This window comes from Condylura cristata, unplaced genomic scaffold (assembly GCF_000260355.1).
Source record: "Condylura cristata isolate star-nosed mole 26May11 unplaced genomic scaffold, ConCri1.0 scaffold00025, whole genome shotgun sequence".
Taxonomy (NCBI): Eukaryota; Metazoa; Chordata; class Mammalia; order Eulipotyphla; family Talpidae; genus Condylura; species Condylura cristata.
In genome coordinates this window covers 6,388,753-6,398,345 of record NW_004567126.1, presented here as the reverse complement: position 1 = coordinate 6,398,345, position 9,593 = coordinate 6,388,753, and the positions used below count along the sequence as shown (strand labels likewise).

The window sequence follows — 9,593 nt, the reverse complement described above, 5'->3', positions numbered from 1 at the left end:
ACCAATATATATGGATCATGCAAACCTGGAACAAGCCCCTTTTAATCATAGTGTGTGGTCCTTTTTTTTTTTTAAAGTTTATTTGTGCATACAGAACTGGGGTACAGAAACAGAGTGGGGAACAGAACAGGCAGATGGACGAAGTACACTGCTGAGGGGAGCAGCGGGCGGGTATCGAACTCATGCGGAAGTGGCTTTAGATTCTCGGTGCTGTGCTTTAACCCGCTGCATCACCAGGGAGGGCCAGTGTGTGGTCCTTTTAATACACTATTGAATTCAATTTGCTAGCATTATAATGATTTTGGTATCTGCTTTTTATCAGATACTGTCCTATCTTGGTGTCAGGGAAATACTATCTTCATGAGTTTAGAAGTGTTATCTTCTAAATTTTGGAAGAGTTTGGCAAGTATTTATGTTAAAATGGTAGAATTCACCTGCTCCTAGATCTTAGCTTTGATTACTGATTCAATCTTGACTAGTCTACCTCTTCATGAATTTATCTTGCTAGGTTGTATGTTTCTTGGAATTTATTTCTTCTGGATTGTTCAACTCATTGCACATCGTAGTCCCTTTACAGTGCCTTGTCTTTGGGTTATTATACTGTTTCAGCTAACAGTTGTCTATCTAGTCTCATTTCTTCTTTAGCCCATTGTTCAGTATCAAAGTATTTAATAATTGACTTATAGTTTCATATCAGTTTGGTCCAAAAATGCTTGATGTTTCCATCTTAAACGTTTTTGTGGCCTAATGTGAGATGTCCTGGAGAATCTTAATGTATGCTTGAGCAGAACCATTGTTCTCAGATGGAATGTTCTATAAATAATCTGTGTTGACCTGTCTCACTTAGGCCCACGTTTCCTGGTTTTTCTTTTGAAAATGGGGTAGTGAGTCTTCTTTTTCTAGCAAAAGCTGCATACATTGGCATCCTGACTGATGGTATAAAGAACTCAAAGAGGCTGCTATGTCAAAGTTTAGAATCTAAAGATTACAAGAAAATGTAAAGCAGAAGAAAAAATTTATTTGCAATTTTGGAAGTTTTAGCTTATAAAAAAGTTAGAAAATAATAAAAAACAGATTATTTTGGATATAAGCTGACACAGGGTTGTCTGTCACATGCCCTTCTGGCCACATAGGATTGTTGCCTTACACAGAAGTTGTCTACAGCTTCTGGATCAGTATAGCAGAAGCACCTCCTCCTCCATTGCAAATGCTGGCAAGACCATATTGTCCCTGCTTCAAGGCATGAACCAAATGAACGACAATCCTGGCTCCAGACATCCTAGGATTAAAGAGGCATTTTGGTTCTTTAATGAATTGCAGTATTTACAGTTAACCAAAAGTTTTCAACTCTAAGTTCTTAAAAAGTTACTTAAAAAATCTAATAATCTCCTTTAGCATAAAGTTGCAAGCAAAATGTGATTGATTTGTGTTTGCTATTGGTCCCATCAGAAATAGTATCTACTTTAGGAAGGGTCATGAAACAAGTTAAGTCTAGATCACTGCCAGCCTCATTTCCATTTAAACTTAAGTTAACGAGTTTACCTACCCGATTGGATGTCCCAGGGAAACAGCTCCTCCATTGATATTCACTTTTTGAGGATCAATCTCCAGCATTTTAATGTTTGCTAATACAACAAGGCTAAAGGCTTCATTTACTTCCCACATTGAAATGTCTTCTTTTTTCAATCCTGCATCTTTAAGGACCTAAATACAGATTGTTACTTTCATTGCTTTATATTTCCCTTTGTTGTAACAAATATTTAAGGGGATTTTGTTTGTATTTCTGCTTTAGAGAGAGCTATTTTTTTTGCATATTCAAGAATATGTATTCTCTCTTTGGGGGTACATAACATTAAGATGTATCTTGACTACATGGTGTTAATATCATCACATCCTTGTTTCTCTTTATGAAACTAGCTGTGGGGTTATTTGGAGCATATGTAGAGAGAGAGCTATGAAATCTTCATATTATGGTGGTGGTTACCCTAATATCATAAAACATTACTAATTCCCTTTTACTGTTGAAATGGTTTTGCTCTGAGCAAGTGGGCTCAGATAGCTTTCTAAGCTCAAACACCTTCCTCTCTTCTACCACCCCAAGACAAAACAGGGTTGGAACTTAAGTAGAGACACTGTCTCCCACAGTCCAGGTGTGACCACCTCTGCGAGCAGCTACCGTTACAAGCAGTGTCATTCTCTCCCATTGCTACCTCCTATTCTCTACTGGTTTCTGTTCCTTTTTAAAACCTGAGTGTTGTCAAAAGAGTATTTCGATGCCCTAAACCCAACCTCCTCAGCATTCTTTTCCTGTAACTCAGCAAGTTCTAGAAACTTAATTTGGAGAATGTAAGTTTCTCAGTCTCTCATTACCCTCTAAACTCAGTTCCCTTCTGCTTTAATTCTAGAACCTTCATCGCATTTTCCTGTTGCACCAACCTCCCAGTTGTCCCCATTCCAGGTATATAAGTTCAGAGTTACAACTGTTTCAGTTATGTGATTTTATTTATACCATTGAAAGATGTAGTTTGTGCTTCATTAAAAATCTAAAACCCACAGCGTTGGTCTAAGAAAACCAAGAGTTATTAGCATAATGGGGCATGGTCCCTGACTTTGTTCTTACCTTAGGCACAGCATATGCAGGTGCAATTGGAAAATCAATGGGTTCTACAGCAGCATCAGCAAATCCTTTAAAAAAAAAAAATTAATTCCTTTTACAGGCATCCAGAGTTACATCTATGTGAAAAATGCAATTTTCCTAAGCCACTAATTTTATAGCCTTGAAATTTAATAAGACTTAGAAAAGATTAATATCCCTTTTCTAAGATTATAAAATTACAGTGATCATATAACCCATTATCTCAGGAAAGGCAATTTGCCTGCAGGACACGTCTCTGCCAGTAACCGTCCTGCAATGCAGCAGCATCCCCACAAGGTGTCAGTAGTGTGGAGATTAAAAAAGCCTGATGTAAAGTTACTAGGTTCTCATTAAGTAACAAAATAGTTGAGGCTTAGGAAGAAATCCAGCCAAAATCCCAGAGTTAACAAATGCTGGGATAACATCCAGTGCTCCCACTTCAAGACTCCTAATCCCATATCTTTTTATTCCACGTTGTTGTCTCTCTGGGATAAAACATTGACTTTTACTTTCTCCAACTTAGAGGGTAAGAAAACACTTCTAAAGCTTCCTGTCAATTTGTAAAGTAAATTATAATGAAACTAACCAACTTGATACTACATATTAACAACAAGGAGATGGTTTTATCAATAGGAAGGGCTTATAAAGGTTTAGGATAAGCAGCCAACATCTACCTGCTACTCTCGCCAGTGGTTTGACCTGGAGCCTCTTGGCTGCCTCTGACGTCATCAGAACCACAGCGGCTGCCCCATCGTTCAGAGTGCTGGCGTTGGCAGCTGTCACTGTGCCTGGCGACACGACACAGGTGGAAATGCAGTCAGAACACCCATTCACATCGAAGTCTTTTAGTTCAATTTAAGAAGTACCTACAGAGTACTGCCTGGGTTACTGGATGTATGGGAGATTTATGCTCCAGAAACACATACAGAGCTAGAACAAATTCTATGTGACAGTTCATTCACAACCAGCTCAAAGGCAGGCCTGACTTTACTGGATAAGTGCTATAGTTTCCGGTATTTCTTCTTCCCTTCAGCTGAAATTGTGCACTAGAGACAGTCGTGAACAACAAAGCAGTAGCTTAATTCTACAGTCATTTTACATTCTGTTAATCCAAGTATATTTACAATTAATATCATTAATCCCACTTGAACCTGATATGCTATTAACATTAAACATCGGAAACATGTTCTAAAGTTTGAGAATCCTTAGGCAGTTCCAAGACTAAAGAGGTTATATGCTTCATTTTAGAATACTAACCATTTTCTTTTTGGAAAACTGTCTTCAGCTTGGGAACTTTGCTAAAATCAACACGTTTATATTCTTCATCTTCTTTCACCACTACATCTGGTTTACCTAAAATAAAATCATTTTTAGCCACCTCAAAACAATTATTCAGCAGGAAACAGCTCCTAAGGTGTTGGGTATTCTGCCTCCCTTTAATGCCTGCAGACTTTAACCATCCCAAGTGAACTCAATTCTATAATCTACTGCTTGCAGTCTTGGCATGTTGAAAGTTGATTCGATGGCTTTACATAATTTAAATCTGTTCACAGGCGCTCTTCTCCTGACCCCTGGAGACGGCAGCTGAGGCTGGGTAGGTGCTCGGAATCCATCCCCAAGGTCAGCAGTTACCCCTCCAGTGGAGCTTATGGCACACTATGGAGTCTGCTGGCGCTCTGAGATTATCTTCTCTGAAGAGTCCTTAGATGCTAGAAGTAAGGTAACTTTAGGAATCAGGAGAACATGAACCACAAAAGTTTGCAAGCACTGAGGGGCCAGCAAAAGCGTGTCCCCACAGCACTAAGCACATCAACTGCCGCCTTCCTTTAATTTAGAGGTATCCCTCCCCCCAGCCATTTAGTAAGTCCCCTTTTCACACAAGTATTGTCTTTCTCTTATTTTAGAAGAGTTCTAGAAATACATTATGCAATTGGGTTGAAATCTGATATTAAGTTGGGCTGAGTATGTTGTTATCTCTGAACTGGCTACTTTTCTGTGACCGTTAGCAGAAACATCAGCATCCTCTGTGAAATGAACAAAGGCAAGCGACCCTCCCTGGTGGCACAAACGGTAAAAGTGCAGCATTATGAAGTTACTTGTAGTCACTCACTGCAGTGTGAGTTTGATCTCTGGTCAGGGAGATGACCCACATGGCGCCACAGTCCTTTCCTGTCTCACCCGCTGCTCCTCTCAGATCATACTAAGTCATTCTGCCTCCCCACTGTCTCTGGTGAGGCCTCTCACCACTCCTGTACCCCAGCTCTCTGTGCATAGATAAATGAATCTTAAAAAAAAGAAAACCTGGTGGCACAACAGGTTAAAGCTCAGCACTGTGTAGCTATCACAGCCCTTATAGCATGATTGTTCATTCCCTGTCTGGGAGGGGGTGACCCACATGGCATGGCAGACCTACCCCGACCCTCCCGCTGCTCCCCTCAGCCGTGTATTTCAGTACATCTGCATGTTCTGCTCCCTACTCATCGCTGATAAGTCCTCACACCTCTGGCCTGTACCCCAGTTCTGTACATATAAATAAATCTAAACCTATCTTAGAACATTCTTTACCTTTTACTGTAATTGTGACAGGTGTAATTTCATTTCCAAATTTTCCTGCTTCCCAGGCTGCTTTGCTTCGGGTATAGGAGTTAATAGCATAAGTATCCTGTTCCTCTCGTGCAATCTTCAGCTTCTTAGCTGTGTTTTCTGCACAGTTGCCCTGATAAAAGTTGGATGTTTTAAAAAACAACTCTGAATAGTAGAAAATAATAGAATCTCCCTTTGAAATAGCACTATTAGAAAATTAGCAAATTCCAAACAGAAGGGAGGGAAGTGCACGGGACTGTGGTGGTGGCACGCGGGTGACTTGGTGATGGGAGGCCCACAGGGATTATAATTGAAATGAAAAAAAAAAAATGTACAAAATGATGTAAATGTAAAAGTAAACTATTATAAGAAAAAAATAGCAAATTCCAGTTTGGGACAATTTAACAATGGAAGTTGAAACCATGAGCATATGAAAGTACTTCCCTACAATGATGACTAAAATAAGCATTTATACTGCCCATGTTTCAGTTCAGTTTCTAAAAGACATCTATTGGGGAAACTAAGCAAAATTGTACATTAGATAGTATTTCTCCATTAAAAAGCAGTTACCATGTGAATCTTATTGTAGACGTCAGTTAAACCATCTTTCACAATCAAATCTTCAAGTTTTACCCCACCGTATGGGGTTGCTCCTCTGTTCATCACGTAGGGGACGTTGGACATGCTCTCCATCCCACCTGCTACCATCACGTCCTGCTCAGCACACACAAAAACCAAGCCATTAAGTGCACACCCTTTGCACAGTGAATACAAGTACCCTCTTGACCCCGATGAAAGGACATGGTCTTAAGATTAGAATAAGACGTAAGAATGGACTCTTCTGGGAAAAACCACCTTCTGAAATTCTAGCCATTTTACTCACACTGCTAAGAATTTATTATCTCTAAAAGAGTAGAAGTAATCTGATTCCAGGAAATAGTACTTCTGGAAATTTCCTTGAGATCAGCTTCTTTCTCAGCTCTTCCCAGACAACTAGCACTGTGAGACTTGACTTTCTTCCTGTCAACACATCATCTACATGCATCAGTATTCGGGCTAGAGAGTCAGTCTAATCACTGAAAACTCTTGAGCAAAGTATAGGGGCCATTTATGATCTGACTTCTCTGTCTTTCCATACTCTCTCCCTGGGCTTAGCTCTCAGGTCAGAAGATCTACTTGGAGGTCTCCTAAAGTACCATACTCACCTACACAGACCTCTGTGTTCTGGCACATCCACTAATATGTAAAATGCCTGTATTTCCTTTTAAAACAATCAAAATAATAACTTCTGATCTCCCTGACTTTATTTCTATAGCTCTTAAAAAAATTTCCTTTTTTGGTACAAATACAAAATTAAAACCAGTATTTTTACAGCCTTTAGTCAATAAAGACAAGTTACACCAAAGAAATTTTTTGCCTATTTTGAGAACCCCAATCAGTTCACATAGCAGTTTTATTCATTTATCCTAGAATACTGAATTTTCTAGGGATACTGGCAATGACAGAAAATAAAGTATTATTCATTATAAAACTGAGCAGTATAATCATAAATTGTTCAAAATAAGGCAATTTCTAATATTTCTGTAAGTCAGATCATGTACAAATAAGAAACAAAAACAGCCTAGGTGGGCAGCACAACATTGTGATGTGTTAGGGACCACAATCAGGGCAGACATTACTTTAGAACTTGTCATTCAGTTTTAAAGCATCCAGACAGATCAGTAATTGTTTTATGTACTTGTTGACAATGGTTAGGTAAAACCCCAGGGTACCTTGTGTAGCTAACCAAATTCTCAGTCTCAAAAGTAATGGTACAACTTTTATAGAAAACTCAGAAGTTTGTTCACTTATCTCTAGCGAACATCACATAGATGCTCAGCTAGTGGTTTTAAGTTACTCTAGCTCCAAACTGTGCTTAATGATGACATTGCACTGCCTACAGTGGGGTTGATTCACTGCGTATACAAAGATACTTCAGTAACACTCTGAAGCATGTGGTAGCTATTCAGTTAGAATACTAGCCTGTGTGCTGACACAGATTCATCTCTGAGAGATTAACTGGGGCACAGAGGAACAAAACCAAGGGACCGACAAAACTTAACCAAGTCCTTAGGTTCAGACAACAGAATGGTGGTTACCAGTGGGGGTATGGAGTGTGGTGGGAGACATGAGATAGGTAGAGGAGGTTGGTGGATGGTAATTAGACCTTGCGTGGTTGGCATGCTGTTACACAGCAAGTGTGAAGCTGTACCCTGGAACTTAGTGTTACCAGTATTAATTCAATAAAAAATTGCTTCAAGGACCCTCCCTGGTGGCACAGGGGTTAAAGCACAGCACGATGGAGCTGTCCACAGCCACTGCTGCAGGAGTTCATCCCCAGACAGGGAGGTGACCCACATGACACGGCAGACATCTCCTGTCTCAGCTGCTGCTCCCCTCACACAAACATCCCACCTCTGGCCTGTATCCCAGTTCTTATATGCATAAATAAATCTTTAAAAACATTATCTCAAAAAGAGCTATTTTTAAATTTTGCTTTTCTATACCATTTCAGTTTTTACACATACATATATGTACATATAGAGGGCTTCTAAAATAAGGGAGTTTATAAAAAGCTGCTGTACAGCTAGAGAGATACTAACCAAAATGGAAGAGAGACACTGCTGATTGGGAAAGAAATCTTTGCAATCCATACAACTGATAAGGGACTGATCACAAAGATATACAAAGAACTCACAAGACTCAACAAAAGCAAAGTGAACAATCCAGTCAAGAAATGGGCAGAACTTAATAAAAGACACTTCTCCCAAGAAGAAATGCAAATGGCCAACAGGCATGTGAAAACATGTTCAACATCCCCTATGATCAGGGAAATGCCAATCAAACCACAATGAGATACTGCCTTACACAGGTAAGAATGGGATATGTTTAAAAAAACTAGCAACAACAAATATTGGCAAGAATGTGTTAAAAAGAAACCTCTACACTGCTGGTGGGAATGCAAGCTGGTAACTATGGAAAACTGTATAGAGGTTCCTTGGGCTACTGAAAAATGGAGCTACCATATAACCCAGCAATTTTACTCCTAGGGATCTATCTGAAGGACACAAGAACATTAATTCAAAAGATACCTGCACCCTATGTTTAACATAGGACTATCTACAATAGGAAAAACCAGAAACAACCCAAATGCCCAAAAGTAGGTGACTGGATCAAGAAGATGTGTGGAAAGAGAGAGAGAGTGAGAGAGAAATACTGTGCAGCAGTCAAAAAAGTAAGCTAATGCTATTCACAGCAACATGGAGCTAGAAGGAATTACACTCAATGAAAGATGGAAAAAAATATATAAGATGATTTCACTTACAGGAGGAACATAAAGGAACCAAATAAGACATCAAGAGAAAAAATATTAACAGCACAAAACACAACAAAAGGAAAACACAATTACAAACCAGAGACATCTTACATGGGAGGGAGAGGGATCAGAAGTAGGTAGGGAGGAACACAGGGGACTGTGCTGATGTGTAGGGTCTACACGTGGAAGGGAGGGGAGGAAGCAAACATTTTTAAGTGTGAGCTTTTTATAAATAAATTTAATTAAATGAAAAATACAGGTGTTCACATGTTAGCTCAGCTATCACTTTCTTGTCATTTTCCCCTCCCCCTATCCTCCCCCCCTCGCTTGCCTTATAATTAGAAACAAAGCAAGAGAGGAGTAAAATTCAGGGTACACCTAACTGGTTCCTGCCTATGGAAATAATTTGCAAACACCTGATAACTGACTATGAACCTGCTATGCTGAATGGTGTACTAGGTAGGGAGACACCAGTTCTCATTCGGCCTTATAATGTTTGTGGTTGTCTCAATGAACTTGAAAAAGGGACTTGGATCTGACCCAGTCTTATCTCTGAAAACCATTATGTGCTTGCTGCACAGCCTCTCTTGTTTGATCGCAGGTGAAGACAAGATCTCAGTCAGCAGGACAAACACAGGTTTATACAACTAAACCTGGGTGTGAGAATTGAATCATCCATAGATTCCCGCTCTGTGCTTATTCTCATTTAAGATAAGCCTTATTTTGTCAGACACAAACTTTTGTGGGATTACAGTCATCTGAAATCTCAGAAACACGGTAAGAAAAGAATCATCCAAAAACTAGCTTAAATTAATCAAGTTAGACAGCAGTCTGGATGAAAGCAACATTTTTTTAAAAATTTATGTATGGGGCCCTCCCTGGTGGAGCAGCGGGTTAAAGCACTGCACTGAGAAGCTAAAGCTATTTCCGCATGAGTTCAATTCCCGCCTGCCCCGGAGGTGACCACATGGCGTGGCAGACCTCTCCTGACCCGCCCGCTGCTCCCCTCAGCAGTGTGCT

General features: G+C 39.8%; 1 protein-coding gene across 1 annotated transcript in view; it reads right to left on the bottom strand.

Annotated features, from left to right (window-relative positions):
* Window positions 1-998: 998 nt before the first annotated feature.
* The window catches only part of ACAT1 (acetyl-CoA acetyltransferase 1), a 23,411-nt gene continuing 14,816 nt past the window's right edge, over window positions 999-9,593 (bottom strand). The window contains exons 6-12 of the mRNA XM_004689076.2: window positions 5,789-5,932; window positions 5,201-5,351; window positions 3,893-3,988; window positions 3,310-3,423; window positions 2,621-2,685; window positions 1,547-1,704; window positions 999-1,279 (exon numbers count right to left, since the gene is read on the bottom strand). Of these exons, the coding sequence (XP_004689133.1) occupies window positions 1,159-1,279; window positions 1,547-1,704; window positions 2,621-2,685; window positions 3,310-3,423; window positions 3,893-3,988; window positions 5,201-5,351; window positions 5,789-5,932 (849 nt within the window). The 3' untranslated portion in view covers window positions 999-1,158. The remainder of the gene's footprint in view (window positions 1,280-1,546; window positions 1,705-2,620; window positions 2,686-3,309; window positions 3,424-3,892; window positions 3,989-5,200; window positions 5,352-5,788; window positions 5,933-9,593) is intronic.